The 23978-nt window shown below is 45.3% G+C and overlaps 2 protein-coding genes and 1 long non-coding RNA gene across 5 annotated transcripts in view; 1 reads left to right on the forward strand and 2 right to left on the reverse strand.

The window, feature by feature from the left end:
* Nucleotides 1-5761, forward strand: part of CKAP5 (cytoskeleton associated protein 5) — a 96590-nt gene extending 90829 nt beyond the window's left edge. The window contains exons 41-44 of the mRNA XM_079102048.1: nt 741-824; nt 1020-1179; nt 4734-4885; nt 5050-5761. Of these exons, the coding sequence (XP_078958174.1) occupies nt 741-824; nt 1020-1179; nt 4734-4885; nt 5050-5295 (642 nt within the window). The 3' untranslated portion in view covers nt 5296-5761. The remainder of the gene's footprint in view (nt 1-740; nt 825-1019; nt 1180-4733; nt 4886-5049) is intronic.
* On the reverse strand, nt 1840-4727 carry LOC306638752. The gene is made up of 2 exons (XR_013757550.1): nt 2073-4727; nt 1840-2034 (listed from the first exon to the last, which is right to left on the reverse strand). It is a non-coding gene; the product is annotated as an uncharacterized lncRNA (long non-coding RNA).
* Nucleotides 5762-8223: 2462 nt separating the features above from the next.
* F2 (coagulation factor II, thrombin) lies at nt 8224-23928 on the reverse strand. 3 transcript variants are annotated; one of them, XM_079102051.1, is made up of 14 exons: nt 23778-23928; nt 23264-23433; nt 22664-22688; nt 22445-22495; nt 21589-21694; nt 21354-21490; nt 18843-19160; nt 18382-18510; nt 18176-18302; nt 17419-17586; nt 16737-16910; nt 16329-16510; nt 8637-8707; nt 8224-8483 (listed from the first exon to the last, which is right to left on the reverse strand). In XM_079102051.1, the coding sequence occupies exons 1-14, from the start codon at nt 23854-23856 to the stop codon at nt 8343-8345; spliced, it is 1878 nt and encodes a 625-aa protein (XP_078958177.1). In that variant the 5' UTR covers nt 23857-23928; the 3' UTR covers nt 8224-8342. The 3 variants fall into 3 exon arrangements, with proteins under 3 accessions (XP_078958177.1, XP_078958176.1, XP_078958175.1); XM_079102050.1 differs by having other exon boundaries at nt 18843-19157; nt 23264-23535; nt 23778-23922; XM_079102049.1 differs by having other exon boundaries at nt 23264-23535; nt 23778-23922.
* Between the last annotated feature and the right edge of the window lie 50 nt (nt 23929-23978).

A 23978-nucleotide genomic window follows, 5' to 3' on the forward strand; every position in this document is an offset into this window, starting at 1 on the left:
AATGGATGAAATTGGAGGATATCATGCTAAGTGAGATAAACCTAAAACTAAAGGACGAATGATCTCTCTGATAAGCGGATGAGGACATATAATGGGGGTTAGGAGGGGTTAGCGTTAGGGCTAGGGTTAGGTTTAGGGTTAGGGATAAGGAGGGTGGTAAGAATGGAGGAAGGAAGGAGTGTATAGAGGGAAAAGAGGGGTGGGGGGTGGGGGGAAGGGAAAAAATAACAGAATGAATCAAACAACATTGCCCTATGTAAATCTATGATTTTTAATAAAAAAATGGGGAAAAAAAAAAAGATGTGGTCTAAAGCTTAAGTCACCCAGAGACTGAAAGCTCAGTGTGAGGGATTAATCTAATTAATCTCCTGTTGTGATGCTGTAACCATTTCCACCTTGAAATTTTTAAGTATAAATTAATAATCATGTGGTTTTGGTCCCCAAGGAAGATTTTATGCCTCTGCCCAAAGCAGTGATCACTAGATAAATACACTGTGAGCTCTATTTAATTGGTATCCACTTTCATCAAGTTGAGGTAGAAACCAGAGAATGGAAGCATCCATAACCCAGAATGGTGTTCTGCTACAGCTCTCTGCAGTGCTGTGTCTCCATTACCTGCAGAAACATACCAATAAGGTCCAGACTTTGAGATATTTTCTGTTCATATCCACCACTGGTTCCTAATTAATAAGTCAAGTCTAAGTCTAACTTGACCTTCCTTGTGTCTTTCAATTTTTCAGGATGAAAAAGCATCAAAGGCCAAAGTGAATGATTTCTTAGCTGAGATTTTTAAGAAGATTGGATCTAAAGAGAACACTAAAGAGGTGAGAATGGAAACATTAAACCAAATGGGGATCTGAGTGCGGGCCGTATAGCTCCTCACGTAGAGAGCCTGACTCTCATGCTGGAGACCCAGGTTCGAGTCCCCAGCCCTCTGTGATTGTGCAAATGGGGATCTGCTTTGTGGAAAAGGGGCACTAATTGATATCCATCCCCCCCTCTTCCTTTTTTGTTTACAGGGCCTAGCAGAGTTGTATGAATATAAGAAGAAATATTCAGATGCTGACATTGAACCATTCCTGAAAAATTCCTCACAGTTCTTCCAGAGCTATGTTGAAAGAGGCCTTCGGGTGATTGAGATGGAGAGGGAGGGCAAAGGCCGTATTCCCACTTCCACAGGTATGGTTTCCTTTTATAGCTCCACGAATAAGCTCAATAGAGCTCACAGTTCACAAATTCAACATGTCAAAAACTAAAGCTCATATATTCCAATCAAACCTGCTCCGTTTGTACTCTTCTGCATTTTGGTTGAAGAAAACTTTCTTCTTCTAGTTTGACTAGAACCTGAGCTTTGGGAATTCTCTTCCTCTATCAGGAAATCTTTTTGGCTCTATTTGTAAACCATGATGATTTCAGGGTCCATTTACACTTCTCACCTTTACTCGTTTTTTTTTGTTTTGTTTTCTTTTGTTTTTTTGGTACTAGGGATTGAACCCAAGGGCACTCAACCACAAGCCACATCCCCATCCCTTTCTGTATTTTATTTAGAGACAAGATCTCACTGAGTTGTTTAGGGCTTTGCTAAGTTGCTGAGACTGGCTTTGAACTCGTGATCCTCCTGCCTCAGCCTCCCGAGGCACTGGAATTACAGGTGTGCACCACTGCACGCAGCTTTTTTTTTTTTTTTTTTTTTTTTTTTTTGTTAATTAGAGCTTTATAGTTATACATAGTAGTTTGGTTCATCCTGGCAAATTCATATAAGTGTGGAAGTCTTTTCCTTCCCTGCCCCCCTTCTTTCTTTTTTAATTTTTTTGTATTTGTTTGCTTGTTTTTTGTTTGTTTTGTTCTTTTTACACTGGGGATTGAACTGAGGGGCATTTTACCACTGTGCTACATCCCCAGCCCCTTTTATGTTTTATTTTGCGACAGAGTCTTGCTCAGTTGCCGAGTCTGGCCTTGAACTTACAATCCTCTTGCTTCAATCTCCAGAGTCACTGGGATTACAGGCATGCACCACTGCACCTGGCTTCTCACCTTAGCTCTTATTGGTCAGAGACATCATTACCTCTCACCAGGACTAGAGCAGCACTGCCCTTCTGCTTGAACTCCTGATTGCACCCTTGCTTTCCAGTATTCACGATCACATATTGCATCAGAATGAGTCTTCTCAAACATTCTACAGAAGCCTGCACTCAGCAGAAGCAAAAGCAAGCCCTTATAAAGGTCTTAGAGGCCCTGCATTATCTAAGCCCCTGACACCTCTGGAACTTCATCTACTACTTTCCAGCCCCACTAGCCCCTTTGTAGTTTCTAGAACCCATAGGCATGTACCTTAGGTTCTTTGCATTGCTTCTTCCCACTGCCCTCAGTGCTGGCAACTGAACCCAGGGCCACCCCCAAACCCCAGCCCTGCACTGGCTGTGTCTTTTATATACAGTGCTCTTCATTATTGGCTAGCTTCTTTTCTTCTTTTCACATCTGTGTTCAAATACTACCATCTCGATGAGATCTTGTTTATAACTTGCCACCTAACCCCCACCTTGCCATAGCACTTAACCACCTCTAAGATAATATATGATATGGCTTCTGTTACGTTAATTGTCCAGTGTCTGTCTCTCTGCTAGATTTTAAAATCCACAGGGGAAAGATTTTTATCTGTTTTGCTGCCTGGCACATACTGGGTATTTGTTGATTGGTATGAATGAATGCATACCCTAGGTTTAATCTGAAATATTACTGTTCCCACAGTGAAAAACCATTGTTTGAGAATCACTGTTCACAGGATCTAGAGACAAAAAGAAGACTTAGAAGATTTCAGTTACAGAAAATAGTTATCACAATCTTAAACCAACGAAACACAGACCCAACTGCAAAAGTTCCTCTCATCAGGGCCAACTGCAGCTCTCACATTTGTCCTAAGTTTTTCCAAGTTCAGTGAAGTTCACCTACACTTTCATTCCAACATTGTTTGTCTATAAAAGCACAATTTCTCTTTGGTTTTCAGATTCAAATCAGATTCTCTCTCAGCATGTATCTTGCATGGGTAAAGCTTCAGTTGAATTATTCTCTGATGAGCAGAATGTCAAACAGTGTGCACATATGGACATACCATTGTTTGGTTGATCAGGGTAGGGCCTCCTTTTCCAAAGTCTTTAATATTGATTAATATTAATCAATTAATATGGATCGGCCTAAGCAGCACATTTGCAACACCAGCATGTGATCGCATTGATTGTTGGTTTCATATATTCAAACATCTCTTATCACTGGCTTTTATATTATTCCTCATTCATTTTTCACCCTCTCAACATATTCTCCTTATCTTTACATTAAAGAATTCTTTCTTGCCTGGAGTAACCTGTTTTACTTTTTTCATTCAGCACTAGAGATTGAACCAAAGGGTGCTTTTACCATTGAACTACATCCTCAATCCTTTTTTTCTTTTTGAGACAAAATCTCACTAAGTTACTAAGAGTCTTGCTAAGTTTCTGAGGCTGGTCTCAAACTTACAATCCTGTCTCAGCCCCCTAAGTTGCTGGAATTAACAGGTGTACATGCCCTTGTGCACACCCATTTTACTTTTCTATTTATCATAAAGCAGTTTTTCCTCCCAGTACCTTATCTTAGCGGGGGGGGGGGAATTCCTTTTCATTGAAATCAGGTTGGGAGTCTTTTTGTTTTGTTTATTTTCTGTGCTGGGCATGGAAACCAGGGCCTTGCACATGCTGGGCAAGTGCTCTACAACTGAGCTACAGTCCAGCCATGAATATGATGCTTTGTTTTGTTTTGATTTTTACAGTAGTGGAGGTTGAATCTAAGGTTACTTTAACACTGAGCTATATCCCCAGCCCTTTTTATTTTATTTTGTGACAGAGTCTAAGTTGCTAAGGCTGGCCCCAAACTGTCAATCCTCCTGCCTCTGTCTCCTGACTAGCTGAGATTATACACATATATAATCTGTGTGTTCAGCTGATTGTACCTTCTCAGAAAGTTAGGAATCAAGATAGATTTTTTTTTTTTTGGTTGTATATTTTGTTTAATTTTTGTTTTTCCCCTGTCTTGCCAGAATATTGATCTTAGTAATAAAGTTACAAATATTACAGTGCCCATCCTACTTTAAATATTTGTTGGACATCTCAGCTTCTTCCTCTCTTCTTCCTTAATACACCATAGCCTTGAGCTCCTTGCTGGCCTTCACAGCTTTGAAGAAGAGCTTTCTCTCTTTTCTCAAATCTGATCTGATTGTTCCACACATTAGAGGTCCTCAGGTTTTTCAGTTGGGTAATTACAGTACACTCAGGAATAGCTTGTTTTATTTGGATTGTCCAAGCTAGCCCTGGCATTACTAGAATAGCAACTCCTTGCATAACCAGGATGTAGACAGACAGCCCAATTTACATTCTTTCTTTATGTATCAATTCTTGAAGTTCTCATGAAGCTTATCTTGCATATTTCAGATCACTCTTTTATCATCAACTTCCAGGTGGGTCCTTGTGGATTTTTTAGTTTCCAAGTACAGTGGCAATATTCAAACTCCTGGAAATTTTTTGTGATTCTCTTAGGTGCTAGGGACCAAACCCAGGACCTTGTGCATGCTAACACAAGTCTACCACTGAGTTACACTCCCAACCCTAGAAACTCTTAACTGTTCTCTTTGGTGACAAATTGACCAAAGTAGTCTCCAAGCAGTGTATGTATATACTTGAATATTCCTTCTACATTTTCCTCTCTAGGTATCTCCCCTCAGATGGAGGTCACATGTGTGCCCCCTCCTACAAGCACAGTGTCCTCCATAGGTAACACAAATGGAGAAGAAGTGGGTCCATCTGTCTACCTGGAAAGGCTAAAAATCCTCCGACAGCGATGTGGTCTGGACAACACAAAGGTACTGCTCCTTTCCTACTGTGTGGGTCAGGGAGAGCAATATCATGCAGTTCAGGGATAAGCTGACCCACAGAGAAGTGGCTCAGTCTTAGTTTATGTGGTTCCAGAGCTGCATTTTGTCCTGCTTTCCCCGGTTTTAAACAGTGTCTCCTCTTCTCTCAATAGCAAGATGACCGACCTCCACTGACCTCTTTGCTCTCCAAACCAGCAATTCCTCCAGTCGCCTCTTCCACAGACATGCTCCACAGCAAGCTGTCTCAGCTGCGGGAGTCACGGGAGCAGCACCAGCATTCAGACCTGGATTCTAACCAGACCCACTCTGCAGGAACTCTGACCTCCTCCTCCTCCTCCACAACTAACATTGACGACTTGAAAAAAAGACTGGAGAGAATAAAGAGCAGTCGCAAATGAAGCTGCCCGTCCCCCTGCACCCTGCAGCTTTAGTTTACTAAACTAGAAGTCCTCATAGTGTGAAGTGGCCTTGGCAGGCCTAGTGTACACAAACTGGTTGTATGTATCAGACCACAGCGGGGGGAGGAGTAGCTGTTGCACAAGTCTGTACGTGCCCCGCTTCTCTCCATCGACACCCGCCTCTAGAAGACTGTGGATTAGGTTAGTGTACAGACTTGTAAACAGCTGCCCCACTCAGCTCAGACTAGATCCCATATCCTTTTTCTTTTGTTTTATTTTTAATTGCTCATTTGTAAAATTGTCCTAATCTTTCCTAGCTTTTAACTATTAGAACTTCTTTAATAGTTTTGAGTTTGTGAGCTTTCTCCCTGTAGCCCTGAAGGGTCACTGTATTCTGTATGAATGCATGGCATGAGACAACAACTAATTTAAGAGTCTTTTATAAATAAAGTTTGCATTAACTATACCTGTCTCCCAAGATACTCCATATCTGGGAGTGCGGGGCAGCTCTGTCACCTTTTGGGGGTCAACTGGGTAAATAGCCAGTTGGAAAAAGGTTCATTGCTGCCTGTGGAGCTCATGTACTGGAGCTTCTGTTACTCCTATGGCACAGGAGGGACTTGCCTTTCCTTTCCACACACAGCTCTTACAGAAGCAGGGAATTCTCCATCTTTTCCTCTCTTGGGGTCTTGGTGATGTCTTCTCTCCAGTTATCTCCAGTGGTTCCAAGGAGCTCTTCCATCCCACCGCTTTCTTTGTTGCCCAAATACACATGAGCTTGTGCTCAGGCATTGGCTGGACTACAGTGATTCCCACTCCACAACTGGATTTAGGTTCATTGCTAATGGATTTGGGAGAGCTTGGTCATTTCCTGCTGGTTATCTGAGCCTCTTGGTCCACATTAACAGTTGCTTTGCAGTGAGTCTGAGTGAGGAACAAGACATGAACTAAGCATTCAATTCTGGAATAAATTCCATAGAATCTCCCTCCACAGTGACGACAAACTCTTCAGGACTAAGATTCTGGATCAGGGGGAGACTTAGAGCAATTGGGAAGCTCTCCTAGCCCACCTTCTACACAACTGGTATTCAAAACTTGAAAGACTAGCCAGGCGTGATGGCACATGCCTATAGTCCCAGCAACTCAGGAGATTGAGGTACCAGGATCACAAGTTCAAGGCCAGCCTCAGCAATGTAGTGAGGTCCTAAGTAACTTAGTAAGAACCTGTCTCAAAATTTTAAAAAGGGTTGGGGATATAACTCAGTGGTAAAGCACCCCTGGATTTATTTCCCTGTATCAAAAAAAAAAAAAAAAAAATTGAAAGACTGATAGAAAATGAACCCACTCTTGATTTTTCCATTAAATGAATTTTCTGTCATTTACAAGTGGCCCCTAGTCTGCCTGGAATTAACCGTGTTTTTCTCTCTTATAGGGCAAGCATAGACGTGGATAAGTGTTCACAGTAGGGAAGTTGGAGTTCATTGTTATTGTAGAAGAGCATAATTGGAAAGTGCCTGCACTTGGGTCTTGGATTAGCACAACTAATTTGAAACCCCAGATGCCCAGAGCTTACCATTGACAGTGATGTTGATGAGATGTGTGTCCTTGTTTAAAAAGCAGATTCTGGGTATTATAACTAATTCAGAATACCTTCCCCTTTGTTCTGGTTAAAGCTTTGGCAACTGAGACACAGAAAGTTCATTGAATTACCCACTTTTACCCTGTTTTCTTACTGTTGTTATTGTTCTTTGAGACAGAATCTCACTGTCTTGCCCAGGTTGGCCTCAAACTCAATCCCCCGACCTTAACCTCCTAAGTAGCTGGTGCACAGGTGTACCACTGTGCCCAGTTTACCCTGCTTTCTGGTCAAAAAGAACCAAAGAATGAGAGAAAGGAACTCTGTCCTAATTCTCTGTTCCCTTATGAATGGAGAAATGAAAAAGGATAAGGAGCTGGGGTTAAAGATAACTACTTCAGATTTTTTTCTTGCTTTAAACCATACATGCTAGTGAAGATTCCAAGCCAAGAATGGGAACCACATGGTATCCACACTCTACTCCCATATCCTATACCTGAGGCAGACAGATATTAAGTCTTACTCCCCCCATAGCTCAGGGGTGTGACCTCTGAACACAGCCCTTCTGCTAGTATCAGTGGATGAATAGTAACCTTGAATATGCTATGAAAGGGCATCTTTAAAGTCCTATCACAGCTGGGCACAATGATGCACAGCTGTAATCCCAGTGGCTGGGGAGGCAGAGGCAGAAGGACTGCAAATTCAAAGCCAGCCTCAGCAACTTAGTGAAGCCCTGACTCTTAAGTAAAAAATAAAAAGGGCTGGAGACGTGGTTGTGTTTAAGCCTACTTTGAATCCCTGGTACCAAAAATAAATAAAAATAAAAGTCTATCACTTGTGATTTTAAAATTTATCCAAACCCTTTACAAATCCACTTAAGTAATTTGTAGGCCCTGTTTCCTGGAAAAACAAATTGCTCTAATCTGCTTAACTCCTAAAAAAAAAAAGATGCGTCTACTCATGCCCTCATCATCCAGCCTCTCTGGGTTAGGACAAGCTCCTTGGAGCAGAGCAACCGAAAGCACAGGCCTCACCATCTTTGTGTTTCAATTCCTACTTTGACTTCTTAGATGTGGAACTTGGACAATCTACTTCTCCAGATCTCTTCATTCACCCACCCTGCATGAGGACAGTACCTACCTTTTATGAGTATGAAATTATGAAGACAATCAAAGCTCTGGGTGTGGAATGTTTTAAAATCTCAAAAATGCATACTACGGCCTCCCCTCTTCACTGGCCCTGTTCTGGAGATGGTGAATTCTTTGAAGTCCTGTTTATCCAGCAGCAGTATTGCTGGTTGTTCTGAGCCCAGTCCAGGAAACTGCCCATGAACAGCACTGGGAGCACCGAGGCTCATTGACAGTCACTTTTATTGGGAACTATGCTTTCAGAAACAAACAAACAAAATAATTCTTTCACTGGATGGTGTCTGTCACTTTGCAGTGAGGAGCCCAGAATTGTGAGTGGCTCCTTATCCAAACCTATCAATGATCTTCTGTATCCACTTTTTCAGACGGAACACATGTGTGTAGAAGCCATATTTCCCATTCCGGTCACATCCTTCACCCCATGAGACGATGCCCATTTGATACCAGCGTTCATTAAAGGGACTCTGAGGAAGAAAGATGGAGTTTCCAATAGTCAAATCCAAGGTAGTGTCCTTGTCACTTTTGCAAGCAACTGTTTCTAAAAACAGGTCCCTCCTCACCCAACCCTCCCACTCCTTTGAAATCTACCCACTAACCCTGGCTTTAGAGAAGCTTACCTTCATGACAAAGGGTCCCCCACTGTCACCTTCACAGGCATCTCCTCGTTTCCCTTCGCCTGGTTTATAACCTGGAGAGAGAATAGCAGGGCTCAGGAGCCATTCCCATTCAAGGGCTGTAGCCTGCAAGCACCCCCTCCACCCCTTCCAGTCATCCTTTTTTTTTCAGGTGGGGGAAGATATGGGGATTGAACTCAAGGGTACTCAAACACTGAGCCTCATGCCCAGTTCTATTTTGCATTTTATTTAGAGACAGGCTCTCACTGAGTTGCTTAGGCTCGCTTTGAACTCTTGATCATCCTGTCTCAACCTGACGAACCTCTGGGATTACAGGTGTTTGCTTCTAGTCATCCTTGACCTCTTCATTTTCTCACCCCACACATCCGTTGTTTAGCAAATCTCACTGGCTCTTCCTTCAACATGTATCCCAAATCCAACCAGGTGAGCCACTTCCATTCCTGGACAGGTCACAAGGACCTCTCCCCTGAACCACACCAGTTTCCCCAGTTCTACTCTGCCCACCTACAATCCATTCTTCCCCTACACACACCAAATTAAGAAGGATTTTTATAAAGTAAGTTAGACTTATAGGTAGCTGAGGATGATGGGAGTTCCCTTTATCCAAAATTCCCCACTATCCTCAACAAACTGCAGAATGAAATGAACAACCACAACACAGCCCCCACACACAAACCATACCTTCAATGTAACTGGAATACACAATCACACCTCCCAAACCTCAAATTAATTCAGTGTATTTAATTGTATATCTAAATACTGAAATTTATGTAGGGATGAGATGGAAAATACCTACTTAAGAAAAGAAGCATGGGGCTGGGGAGATAGCTCAGTTGGTAGAGTGCTTGCCTCACAAGCACAAGGCCCTGGGTTCAATCCCCAGCACCCAAAAAAAAAAAAAGAAAAGAAGCAGGTGGGTCAAATTAGGAATCTTGTAAATAACCCCAAATCTATAAATAATTGGGTGAAAACTTAAATAGAACCATAGAAAGATACTATAGGAAACAATAAGAATAAAAAGACCTGAGCTAATAAAATTCTCCCCCAGAATACAGTCCAAAAACTGTAGCTAAATAAAATATCCTCAAGCAAATTTGTGCAAGTGAAAAATATCTTGAATCAAAAATCCAAAATATATAAATGGACAGAACAATGGGAAGAAATGAAAAGCAGAAAGTAACTGAAGTGGAACTCAAGCCAAATGAAGACATTTGAGTCCCTGAGGGAGAAAAATAAAACAACGGTACATAAACAGTGTTTGGTTAATAACCCAAGAAAATTTCACAAAAACAAATTGAATGTACATAGTAAAAGAATCCTATGGGTACATGGCAAAATTGATCGGAAATAATCAACTCTGAAACATATCCTAACAAAACAGCAATGCTTCAGAGCTGAAGTAAAAATCCTCAAGGCCTCCAAGCAAAAAGACTGAAAACTTTACAAGGGTAAAGGAATTACACTGGCATTAGACTTTCAAAAACAACATACAGGGGCTGGGGCTATAGCTCAGTGGCAGGGTGCTGCCTAGCACATGCAAGGCACTGGTTTTGATCCTTAGCACCACATAAAAATGAACAAATACAATAAAAGCATGCTGTCCATCTACAACTACCAAAAAAATAAAAGTGAAAAGCATGCAATTGGGCTGGGTGATGCACACCTGTAATCCCAGTGACTCAGGGGGTTCAGACAGGAGGATTGCTAGTTCGAAGCCTGTCTCAGCAAGACCTTGTCTCAAAATAAAAAGTACTGGAGATGTGGCTCAGTGGTTAAGCACCCCTGGGTTCAATCCCTAATACCACACACACAAAAAAAAGCACCATATTTTTTAAAAATTCAAAGAAAAATATAAACTTTGGGTTTTATGTACAACAAAGTTGTCCTTTAATGCCAGAACTATGAAAAAAAAAATGGTTATAAACATATGAATCAGGAAACCACACCCATGACCCTTCTTGAAGAATCTTCTGATAGCTAAGCTTCCTCTGACCAAGAGCTGAGTGGGATTCTTTGATAAGGGGACTAAGTATTCTAACAAGTAGAAATAGTGCAACTAAAAATATGAGAGGAAGGCAAAATAAGCTCATTGATTTTTTTTAAAATATCTTTTTAGTTGTACAGGACCTTTATTTTTATTTATTTATTTATATCCAGTACTGAGAATCAAACCCAGTGCCTCACACATGCAAGTGCTCTACCACTGAGCTATAACCCCAGCCCCAGCTCATTGATTTTTGTACAGCCAGCAGATGGGAATTTAAAGGCATAACTGAAAATGTAAGAAAACAAAAGCCAGGCATGGTATTGTACACCTGTACTCCCAGCATCTCAGGAGAGTCAGGAAGAGGAAGCAGGAGAGAATGACTTGAGCCCAGCCTGGGCAACATAGCAACATCCCATTCAATAAAAAAGAAAAATCAGGCATGGTGGCATACACCTGTAATCCTGGTGACCAGGGAAATTGAGGCAGGAGGATCACAAGTTCAAGGCCAGCCTCAGCAACATAGCAAGACCCTGGCTCAAAATGAAAAATAAAAAGGGCTAGGGATGTACATCAGTGGAAAAGCACTCTGGTTCAATAACCACTACCAAAAGAAAAGAAAAACAAGGAGTTAGGGCATTTTGAAAAGGTGGATTATCACCAGAGCAAAATGTAAACTTACCTAAATTTATAAAATTTGTAAATACAAAGCTCACACGGAAAAAACAGCACATGAAATAGAAAGCATATAATTCCACAATAATGAGTTAATACTAATTCTATCAGATCAACAAATATGAATGGACAACTCATCTATTAAAGTTTTCATTTGGCTCATAAAGCAAGAATCGGCTATGTTATATAGGAGACACACCTAGAACAATAATTCAAAGAGGGTAAAATTAAGAGGTTGGGCAAAGATGTATCAAAGAAATCAGGAATAGTGATCCTGAAACTGAAAATAATTTAAAGAAGGACACTTTTTTTTAAAATAGAAGGACACTTTAATTCTAAAAGCTACAATTCATAATGAGTAAGTAACAGTTATATCTGCAACAAATGATTCAGAAACCACATTTATAAAATAAAAACTATAGGAGATGTAAGGAGGCAGACAGAAATACATTAATAAATTTTCTAAGGCCTAGGGATCAAACCCAGAGCCTGTCATGTTAAACCCACTTTCTACCACTGATCTACACCCCCAGCCACAATAAAAGGTTTTAATATGGTAAATGGTACAAAACAGATTGAACTTAAGTAAGGATATAAATTACCTAATAAGAAGTAATAAGGGCTGGTTTGTGGCTCAGTGGTACATGTGAGGTGCTGGGTTTGATCCTCAGCACCACATAAAAATAAATAAGATAAAGTTATTGTATCCATCTCCAACTAAAAAAAATTTTTTTAAGAACAGGAAGTAATAAGGTACATTAGTAGATATATAACAAGACTTACACATAGATAATACAGGACACACTTCTCAAGCACACATGTAACATAAACAGAAATTGATCAAACAGAATGCTCTTTTTCTCAAAAAATAAGTTCCAAAAAGAAGAACTATTAAAAACAACACTCTTATCACAATGCAGTAAAACTAAAATATATTAGTAAAGTCAAAATACAAAAGGAACTTCCCATCTTGAACTTTATGTTCATTTAATTTTGCTGTACTGAGGATCGAACCCAGGGGTGCTCTAACACTGAGTTATATTCCAGTCCTTTTTACTTTTTATTTTGAGATAGGGTCTCACTAAATTCTGCCTCAGCCTCTCAAGTCACTGGGATTATAGTCCTTTTCCAGCACACCTGGCTCCCATCCTGAAATTTAAAAACCTTCTATTAAACGACTCTTGGGTGAAAGGGGAACACAGTTTACAGAATTTTAATTTTAAATAGTGGTAACAAATAGAGGAAAATGAATAGCCCTAATCAATAAATATAGAAGATCAAAAATAAATAAACCAGCTGGTTATAGTGGTGCATGCCAGTAATCACAGCTAATCAGGAGACTGAGGAAGGAGGATCAGAAGTTTCAGGCCAACCTCAACAGTTTAGCAAGACCCTCAGCAATTTAGCAAGACCCTTTCTCAAAATTAAAAAAAATTAAAAAGTGGGGGCGTGGCTAGGAGTGTAGCTCAGTAGTAAAGCATCTTTGGGTTAAATCCCTAGTACCAAATAAGCAAACAAAAATTTATAAACCAAAAGCCCAGTTCAAAAAAACCAGAAAAAGAACAGCAAAGTAAACCATAAGGAAACTTACATAAAGATAAAAACAGAAATATTACAGAATAGACAAATGATAGACCCATATGGAAAAAAAAGAAAAGAAAAATGATAGGCCTAATTATTTAACAAGTCAAATTCCTAGGTATTATTTGTTTGTTTTTGCAAAACTGTCAAACCAAGAGCTAATTTACTCAAGAAAAAAAAAGGGAGAAAACACAATTATGTCAAAGGTACCAAGGAGGGGGAAAAAAAAATCACAAGAATGCACTGCAGCACTGAAGAACACCACCAGTAAACTTGAACAAATGGAAAGACATTTCTTATCCTTGGATAGAATAACTCAAGATCAAAAAGTTGTCATTCTCCCTAAATTAGTTTATAAATATAACATAATCCTAACAAAAATGCCAATATGCTTTTTTATGGAACTAGAGAAGTTGATACTAAATTCATGTGGAAAACCAAACAAGCAAGAATTACCAGGAAAACACTAGAAAAGAATAACTAAGGACTGGGACAGGGGCTGAGTGGTGGAGTGCTTGCCTGGTACGTGTGAGGCACTGAGTTTGATCCTCAGTACCACATAAAAATAAATAAATAAAATAAAGGTATTGTGTCCATCTATGACTAAAAAAAAAAAAAATTAATTAAAACAACCAAGAAAGATGAGCCCTACCAGACACTGAACATGTTCTAAAACCTCTCCATTTAAAATAACCTGGAGGCCAGGGTTCTGCTCTGTAGTGGAGCATTTGCCTCACATGGGTGATGCCCTGGTTTCCATCCTCAGCAACCACACCCCCGCCCCCAAAAAATGTGCTACTGGCACACAAAATAGACGACAGAAAAGTGTCCAGAAACATACTCAAGTACACATAAGAACTCAGAATGTGATGAAAGGGGCAAAGATGTAATTTTCAGTGAATGGTGTAGGGATAGCTCGTTGGAGATTTAGAAAAGGTCAGAAATCCATATCTCACATCAAACAGAAAAATACTCCAAATGAGTCAGGGACCTAAGGGTAGAAAAATGAAACCACATACCAGAAGAAAACATGAGTGAATTCCTCCATGACCTCATACAAAGAAAGGTGGTTTTTGTTTTGTTTTGTTTTCTTTTTTTGTTTTGTTTTGTTTTTGGGTTTTGGAGCTGGAAATCACAAAAATTATCTGAAAACGATCATTAAGCATATGAAAAGCTATTTTACTTCATTTTCAATTAGAAAAAGACAAATTAAAATTATGAGGCGATGCTGTCTCTCACCTATCAGGTTTGTGAAGATGAAAAAGTATGGCATTCTGTCAGTAAGACTGAGGGGAATGGGCATTTTCATACACTAGATGGAAATGCAAGCTGGTACAGCACAATGGAGATAAATTTGGAAATACCTAATAAAACTACACATGAGTTCACCTCTTGACCTAGCAGCAGCACTTCTAGAAATACTAGAATACACACCTCCAAGGATACAAAAATAGATATGCACAAGGTTATTGACCACAGCATTATTTGTAACTGCAAACTACTAGAAATACTCTGAATACCCATTCTTGGGAAATTGTTGAATAATCTATGGTACACCCATATAATGGAGTACTATGCAACTCTAACCAATATAGAATGCTTTTCCAGAATACATGATGTGAAAAAAATGAAATACCAGATTTTCTCTGCTATGCTACCCTGTGTGTAAAATCAGAGGAAATAAGTAAACATGTGTCTGTTCATTGGTGTAAAAAGAAACACAGAAACAACAAGCCACAAACAAATGAGATTGGTTAATTACAGGAAGAGGATGGAAATGTGGTGAAAAGGCAGGGGGATGGGAAAGGAAAGAAGGATGCAGAAGTATCACCTCTAAAGTGTACAGTACCTGTTTCAAAAGGTCTCTCTTTCACATCCATGTGAACATTTCACATACTCCAAAAATAAATACTACAAAGATGGAGGGGGTGACATTGAATACAACCAGAAAAAAATAAATCTAATGGTATTTTAAATAAATAATACAGAGAAGTTAAAATTCATCTTGTGGTATTGGTTTGGAATTGGAGGTCACAGTATGAATTCTTGGTTTCTGATTGGACAGACAGGTATAAAAATGAATACTGGGGACTGGGTTTGTGGCTCAGTGGTAGAGTGCTTGCCTAGCATGTATGAGGCACTGGGTTCAATCCTCAGCACCATATAAAAATAAATAAAGGTACTGTGTCCATCTGCAACTAAAAAATCAAAATTTAAAAAATGAATATGGGTGTTGTTATAGGCATTGTATACATATGACCTAGTTTTCTTCACTCAGAGATAGCCTAGAAGCAATGACACCCCTGTAGCAATGTGCACACTAGCCTCTGGATCTTGGTTTCTAAATACCATTCCCTATTGGAAGGGCTCCTTGGAGAAATGACTGATTCGAGAATGCAGTCATTTTGCTATGTATCTTGCTGTGCCAGGAAGTAAGGAAGTACTCAAAGAATGACAGAAAGTCGGGCAAAATGGCCCATCCCTATAATCCCAGCAATTTGGAAGACTGAGGCAAGAGGATCGAAAGTTCAAGGCCACCCTCAGCAACTTGTCTCAAATTTAAAAAGAAGCAAAAGGCCTGGCGGTGTAGCTCCTGGGTTCAATCTCCAATACTGGCGGAGGCGTGGGAGGAGAAGAATTAAAGTCCTTCAAGGCACTAAGGAAAGTACCCATCCTCTGCCTGCACTCCTCTCCCACTCATCTCCTGCTGCATTGCTGGGTTTGCTACACCCTAGCCCACAGACCTCCCTGGCACTCCTCAGACCTGCCAAGCATGCTCCCACCTCAGGGCCTTTGCACTTGCTGCCTCCTCCACCTGACGTGTGCTTTTCCCCTCAAAATGGCTCACTCCTCTGCTTCTTCCTGTTTCTGCTCCAACATCATCATCTTGGAGAGGCCTTCTCCAACCTTCTCTGCCCACTCTATTTACAAGCATGATTACCCTTGCCATCCTCACTTCTTCCCTTCATTTGCCTTATTTTTCTTCACAGCATTTACAGGGATTGATGTTCTAGATCTGTTTGTTGACATTCCCTCCTAGGAAGGAAGCTGTCTCAGGGAACAGGCATCCTCTGTGTGGGTCCTCAAGTGCTGCCTAGAGCACAGCAGGTGCTCAATACACATTTGCTGAGTGATGGGATGAATGGCTTTCTCCCGCCCATGACCTCTTGCTGCTGAGCTCGTGGGTACTGGACACCGAATTGGTGGCTGTCCCCATGTCAGACGCTTTCTATACACTCTCTCATTTGGCCCTTTTACAACCTTATGGCATGGAGACTTTTATCTCCATTTTACAGAAGGAGAAACTGAACTTCCAAGAGGTTCAACACTTGGCTTGTAAGTGACCGGAGCAGAACCCAGGTATTCTCCATAATACACCCCAAGCTACCAATATGAGTCCCTGCTGTTCCCAGGCCTGCAAAGCACAAACTTGCCAGCACAGAACATGTTGTCCGTAATGCGGATCCGGGTGGAGGCCTTGCAGACTGGCCGCTCCACGATGGGCAGGTTCACCACCTGCAGGACACTGGGCTGCACCTCATTGACACTGGTCGTCCACGTCTCCTTCAGATTGCCCCAGCCTGTGACCCGCCCTTTATATCCAGCCTGGAGCAAGCTTTGGGAAAGAGAGAAGGACCCGGTAAGACCAACCCCTCCAGGAGCCTCTGAAACCCAACCCCACTCCCTAGAGACCAAAACTTAAAACACCAGTACAGGAAAGAACTTCTGGGTTCACTCCGTGAAACCGAGGCCTGGAAGGAGGGAAGGACTTTGACCAGGCCACACCTCATCAGCCCAGCCAGTGCCCCCGCACAAATACCCGTCTGTCTTGGTTGCCCCACCTGACTGCTGTCTGCTTGTCGGGCAAGCACACAGGGTGAATGTGGTCGCTAAAAGTGATGGGCTTCTTGAGCTTCAGCAGGGCAATGTCCCGGTCCAAGTTCTCCCGCCAGTTGTACCTGGGGTGGATGTGGATCTTCTCCAGCATGGATATCTTTTCAACATTCCGCTCGTATCTGCACACGCCCCAACAGAGACCCTAAGAAACTGAAGGCTCACCCAAGTAGGAGGCAGTCGGTTCCCCAAAAAAGTAAACTGCCTGCCCTCAGAGTCTGAGAGGCAGGGTGATTACTGGGCCATCAGAAAGGGGACAGGGCTAGTTCCTGTCTTGATAGCCCCCTGGAAGCTTCTTCCCAGTCCTAAACCCACACAGGGCTTTGAAGTCAGGTAGGCCAGGCAGCCAGGGACAGAGGCACAGGTCACACACCCTGTTCAAACAATCACTATTTGAACAGACTCCTACCAGGGCCATGTCCTGGTATCTGGAATAGAGCTGGGGACAGACCAGGATTTCACTCTCTGACCCCAGCTCCAACCCCCAGTCAGGACATGATCAAATGCGCCTTTCCAGTAGGGACTGCTAGGATGACATATCCCACATACCCTAGAGCTACCAGAGTCCCTGGTAGGCACTCTGGAGGACTCAGATTGCTGCCAGACACACATGGGTCACTGGCTCTGTACCTGGTGCGGGAATGCTTGCCAATGCGCACCAGAAGGTCATTCTCGGTGAAGTTCTTGTCCCAGGGTGGGTACAGAAGGCAGTGAGCAGCTGTGAGGACCCAGCGGTCACTGATGAGACTGGCCCCGCACAACAGCTCCTGGGGACTCTTCCTGAAAATCATCACCTGCCTGGCAAGGGGAGCAGGAGGCATTAGGACCTGGGCACTGCCCTTCACCAGCCCTAAAAGTAGAAAGAAGTCCCAATTTAAGAACTAGCTGGGGCTGGGGGTGCAGCTCAGTTGATAGAGTGCTTGCCTTGCAAGCACAGGCCTTGGGTTCAATCCCCAGCCAAAAAAAAAAAAAAAAACAGAACTAGCTTAACAGAGCTGCTTCCTGGGCTAGGCTCCCACTTGACCTGGCTGCCCTGGGGAACTTAGTCCCCACGTATGCTAGGGCTGCTTCCTGCCTCTCGCACCTCCTCCCCAGCCTCTCCCAGGGCAGAGCTCGCACAGCTTAGCACAGCCCTGGGGCCAGAAGAACTGGAGTCAAGTGCTGACTGAGAGATGCATTAGCAGTGTGCCCGGGGTGAGTCATTAAGGCTGTCTGAGCCTCAGCTCCGCCATCTGCTTTGGAGAAATAAAAGAGCCAATCTCATATGTCGCTGTGGGGATAAGAGATCAGGGGCGATAGCATGGTCCGTAAAGCCTGAGCCTCCGGGCAGAGGGGTCCAGCAGCCCGCCCACTGGAGTGAACGGTAGTGCGGGGCTCCAGGACGCACCAAGGTGCGATGCCAATTTCAGCATCCCAGCCCTCCACAATGCGCCCATCGATGTAAGACTCGAAAAGCTCATCTTCAGTTTTGTCTTTCACATTCTTCTTCTCGAACAGAGGCCGCAGCCCACAGTCTGCAGAGCAAACCAGGCAGTGAGGGGCCAGTCGGAGCCGCCAGCCCCAGTGCGCCACAGACGCCTGTAGATACCTCACCTGCCTCCCCGCTGCCAAAGGTCTTCTCATCAAAGAAGTTCTGGAACTCCTCCGTGGTGGTGCGCCCTCCAATGGCCGCGTCCCCATCCTCGCCCGGTGCGTCCCCTGTCTCCTCTTCCACAGCCTCCTCTGTAGGGACCCCAGCACTGTCTAGGGCTGGGCTAGGGCACTTCTCACTCATGCCCTAGATCTCCACAAACCCCAGCCAGCCTTGGAAGACATTTGGTGCTTAGGTTAAGAGCACACATATACACCTGGGTCACTAGGTAACTGTCTCTCAGTGCCTCAATGTGTTCGTCTGTGAAATGGAAATAGGACCTAGTCCCCTGAGTTTCTGTGAGGCCGTAATGAAGGCTCTGTGTGTGCACTGGTAAGGTTTGGCTAAGAAGCAGTGCCTGCTCTTGTTAGTCCCTCCCAGTTTTGTCTTCTGCATCTCAAGCCCCCCTGCCCTGCCTGCTCACCACAGTAGTTGAGGTCGCAGTACTCAAAGTCACCAGCGTGCCCAGCCACGTAGCACCAGGCACCCTCCTCATCCCCATCTGGGTTTCGACAGAAGTTTTCCACCAGCTTCACCTCTGGGCTAAAATCCTGGTCCTTGCTCAGGGCCTTGGCCTGTGGGCTGGACCAGGATAGGCAGGGGGACCCGTGCATTGTCACTGACAGGTGCCCTTCGTACTGCCGGCCACGCTCAGGGACACACTGCTCCGATGGTGGTGACAGGTTCGCCCTGGAGCCTCCAGAGCGGGGAGTCATCTCCACAGTGACACGCCCCTCACCTGCTGGGAAGGAGACAGGCCCAGAGTGAGTGGACCATACCTGAAGCCCTACGGGTTAGGGTTGGCTGACTTCTGCCTGTGTGACCTTGGGCAGCCTGTTCCCTCTGAGCCTCAGTCCCCTGCTTTCCTCCAGTACTACTGCCTTTCTCACACAGTTGTTGAGGGAATTAAGCAAAAGGTCCAGCATAAGCATCGGGGGACACGATAAGCCAGAGATCGTAACCAGGTTCATCGTCCAGGGTGAGTTGTAATTTTTTTCCAGCACTGGGGATTGAACCCAGAGGTGCTCTACCATGGAGCTACATCCCCAGTCCTTTTTATTTTTTTACTTTGACACAGGGTCTTGCTAAATTGTCCAGGCTGGCTTCAAACAGGCTGGCTTCTCCTGCTGGCCACTCCAGAGTCGCTAGGCCTATAGGCTATGTGACACTGTGCCTGGCTTGAATATCTGTAATCTGTTGGTAGCGACTTCACGGCACTTTTCTTTCTACCACTGAATGACAGCCCCAGCCCTGTTTCTATTTTCACTAATTTGCCCAGGCTGGCCTGGAACTTGCAATCCTCCTGCCTCAGGCTACTGAGTTGGTGGAATCATAGGCATGTGCCACTACTTGTTACCAGGGATTAAACCCAGGGTGCTTAACTACTTAGTCACATCCCCAGCCCTTTTAATTTTTATTTTTAAACTGGGTCTCACTAAGCTGCTCAGAGCCTCGCTAAGTTGCTAAAGCTGACTTTGAACTTAACGATCCTCCTGTCTCGGCCTCCCAAACTGCTAGGATTATAGGGGATCACCACCACGCCCCACTTGGATTCTGTATTCTTATTGGGCAAGGCAGGAAAGATTGCTGGGGTCTACTAGGACTGCCTGTGCAGGCAAGGTCAGATTCAGCATGCCGGCAAGCTTTTCTCATCAGTGTGTGTGTGGGGGGGACCGGTGGGTGAGAGCAGCTGTTTTTGTTTAGGCAATTGGTATCTTGCTTTAAGACCAGGCCCAGCAGGAAGCAATGGGTCCAAGCAGAATTTATAAAGAACAAAACCCAGAAACCCATGTTACTGGATTGAATCACTGTTCTGAATTCTTCAACCCTGCCTGTGGCCACATCATTTGCCTTCTGATTTGACAGGCAGGCAGTATTTCACCTCTTGAGTTGCCCTTGATCATGTGATTTGCTCCAGCCAATGGAACACAGGCAGGACTGACTGCCAATTCTGTGCCTAGATTTTAACACATAAAAGACGTTCTGCTGTCACTAGGGGAAGAGCTTCCCCAGAGAATTGCTGCCGAGCAGCTTCAGACCCAGCATGAATGGGGGTAAGCAGCTCTGGGTTCAATTGCAGCTGGGAGCCTGGCTCAGCTGACCCATCATTTGTAGCAGAGCCAAGCCCAGCCTACATCAGTTGACCCCACAGACACACTGGCCAGTGCAGCTGAGACCAGCAGAGCCACCCCAGCCCAGCCTTGTCATGTAAGAAGCACATACTGACTGTGATGTGCCCCTGAGATACTGCAGCTGATTGTTTTGCAGCATTATTATGGCCATCGCTAAGCAACACACCATGGGAAGAAAGAACGACTGACTCTTGCAGGGCTGAGCTGTCTGAGGCTTGCTCTGTATTGCTCAGGAAAGGATGCGTGGGTCAGGCGCGGTGGCACAGGCCTGTAATCCCAGCACCTCAGGAGGCTGAGGCAGGAGGATTAAAGTCAGCCTCGGCAAAAGCAAGGCACTAAGCAACTCAGGGAGACCCTGTCTCCAAATAAAATACAAAATAGGGCTGGGGATGTGGCTCAGTGGCCGAGTGCCCCTGAGTTCAATCCCCAGTACCCAAAAAGAAAAAAAAGACTGAAATGGTCAGGGAGGGCTTCCTGGAAGACAATGCCTGTGGTTGTGGAAGAGAAAGCAGGTGTGGAGTGTGTCAGAGCCTGAATTATAATGGGAGGGAAGTCAGCTCGCCCAGGTCTCCCTATCTCCTGACCGACAGGCACATTCAGTTTTGAATGACTAACTTCAGCTGTAAAGGTAGCCAGGATTTTTTTTTTTTTGCTGTTCTGGGGATTGAACTCAGGGCCTTGTGCTTGCAAGGCGAGCACTCTACCAGCTGAGCTATCTCCCCAGCCCAGTAGCCAGGATCTTGTTGCCCATTCCCAGTGGTCCCTACGCCTTGGCTATCAACCACCTAATTGCCCCAGCTCACCACAGACGGGGACACTGCATTCTTCCCTCCGCACCGTGGGGTCTGTGGTGTAGCACCAGGGCCCTGTGGTGCTGCCATCCGGGTTGCGGCAGAAATTCTCCTTCAGTTCCGCTCCAGGATGGGTGGTGGAGTTGACACTGGAATAGGAAATTGCTCAGCAGGGACCCGTGTCTGTGAATGCGGCCTTGCTCCCTGTTCTCAGCCCCGCTGGGGAACAGGCCTGCCCACCACTCACTCAGGTTTATGTGGGTAGCGACTCTTCCACAGCTGACACTCGATGCCTGACCGGGTGATGTTCACATTTCCTCGGTAGTTCACACCCAGATCCTTGGCACAGTTACCTGCAGAGAGATCCCAACCTGGGTCAGCATTGGATCCAGAGGATTTGTCCCCTTCTCTCCTGGCGAAGCTGCCTACCCTCTCCAAGGTTCCTCTGGCTCACCATTCTTGGCCTGCAACATCCTTACTCAGCAACACGTCTGTCCTCTGTACACTTCTCTAACCCATTCAACAGCCGTTACCAGATATTCACTGTACCCACTACATGACAACCATGTGACAGGTACCATGCCAGGCACTAAGGATGTAGGAATAAGTAAGACAGTCCCAGTCAGGTAGGGGTTTTCAGTGGGCAGTGAAAGATGGCACTGTGAGCAAGGACCAAGAAGTAGAAGCATCTTGACATGTTTACAGAAGTGCTTGCAGTCAGAGTTGCAGGGATTTGGGTTCGAGTTTGGTACAATAGGAAGTCCAGAAAGGGAAGTTAAAGGCAGAACCTGCAAAGTTTGCCAGGCTAAGAATCCTGTGTTTTATTCTGTGGGTAATGGGGAGCCAATGAAGGGCTTGGAGAATAAATATGACATCATCAAAGCTCTGACTCAGGTGGACAGAAGGTCCAGTCAGGCGAAGGAGAATGAGGTTCTAAAACTTAGTTATCCTTTCACTCCTTTGTTCCTCCAACATGAATCGCTGAAGATACACATGCAAATACGCGTCCTCCACAGGGTCATCAGCGTCAGGGCCACAGCTCCCCACCTGCCCTCCTCTTGCAGGCAGCCCTGGCAGATTCTGCCCCACCCACCGTTCCTCACCTTCCATACACTCCATGAAGTTCTCCCTAGGTTTCCTCACTGGCTCACAAGCTGGAAAAGATCAGAAACACCTCTGGAACTGGGGCAGGGACAGGATGGACTGGAGTGAAGGATGGTGGGATGACAGAAACAGGGAGATGGACCGAGACAGGATGGGAGCGAGGGGGCTGGGTGGACTGCAGGCACCAGGAGGTCCCCCGCCTCCCTTCCTGCACTCACCTGTGTACTTGGCCCAGAATGCATCCTGAAAAACAAGGGCTGGGAGTGAGACCCTGGCGGGTGGAGTGTTGTCTCCGTTTAGTAAGTGTCTCTCCCTTACCCTGCTCGCACAGGTGCAGGAGGCCGTGACCAGGTCTCCTACTTTTGCTTCCAAAAGGAGAAGAGCGTGAGGAGAGAGGAGTCCCCGGGCACACACCCCGCTGCTGAACAGGGCCTGGGGGAGACGGGCACGTAGGGGCCACAGGCCTGGAGGGGAAGGACTGTACAGAGCTCCAGGTACGCAAGGCCTGAGCCAGCTCCCTGCCAAGGGTGGCACAGATGGCAGCAAGGCTTCAGTCAGGGTCAGGCCCCGCCAAGAGCCCCAGCGTAGACACATGCTGAAGACGGACGAGGCCCCGGATGTCGCGGAGCCTCAGCAGGTCTTGGAACCGCGACACACCCCCGGCGGAGGATCCTCCCAAGAGCGACAGAAGCTGCCCGTCTTGCAGCTCAGCGAGGCTGGGTTAAAGTCATCGACAGTGAAGCGCTGACCTGCCCTCGCTCCCGCTCCCCCGCTGCCGCACGGCCCGAGTTAGGCCGGAAGCCCAGCCCGTGGCTCACCGTGGCGCTGGTGGACTCCAGGGCCTCGAAGGCCTCCTCGTAGCTGCACTGCTCCTCCACGCACTCCCGCTCCAGGTTGCCCTTGCGCAGCTCCTCCAGGAAGCCACTGTTGGCCCGGCGGACCCGCTGGAGCAGCGACAGCGCTTGCTGAGGGGCCAGGAACACTGCAGCTGGAGGGTCGAAGGACGGTCGCCTCAGGGAGCCAGGCTGTCTTAGCCATTGCGGGGGCAGGAAGCCAGCCTGGCCTGGCCTGCTGGCTCCCGAGAGGGGTTCTGGGGAGCGGAAGTATCCTGAAGGCAGCTCACACAGCTTGCCAGCTCCCTCCTTTCACTGGTTGCCTCTTGCCCACCCCCGCCACGACGTTGCTAGAGAGAAGCTGTCACCCACCTGCCACCCTGATCACCTGCTGCTGCCTTAAGTTGGACACTGCCTGAGACCCACCCCAGGCCTGCCTGTGTTCTCTGCTGAGCCCGCAGACCCACTACCCTGCCCCAGCTTCCCAGTGCCCCCTTACCATTCTGGCTGTGCACAACACTAACTAGGGCAGCCAGGGCCAGGCAGCCAGAGAGCCCCAGGCCTCCTTCATGCGCCATAGTGCGTCAGCTCCTGGGACTCTGAGGGATTGTCCTGACCCCTCTGGGTTAATGTTGAACCAACATGAAGAAATGTGTGGAAAGGGAGAGGTCAGCAGGTCAGGGCCATGGGGACAAGTAGA

This window comes from Sciurus vulgaris, assembly GCF_902686455.1.
Source record: "Sciurus vulgaris genome assembly, chromosome: 11".
In the NCBI taxonomy this organism is placed as follows: domain Eukaryota; kingdom Metazoa; phylum Chordata; class Mammalia; order Rodentia; family Sciuridae; genus Sciurus; species Sciurus vulgaris.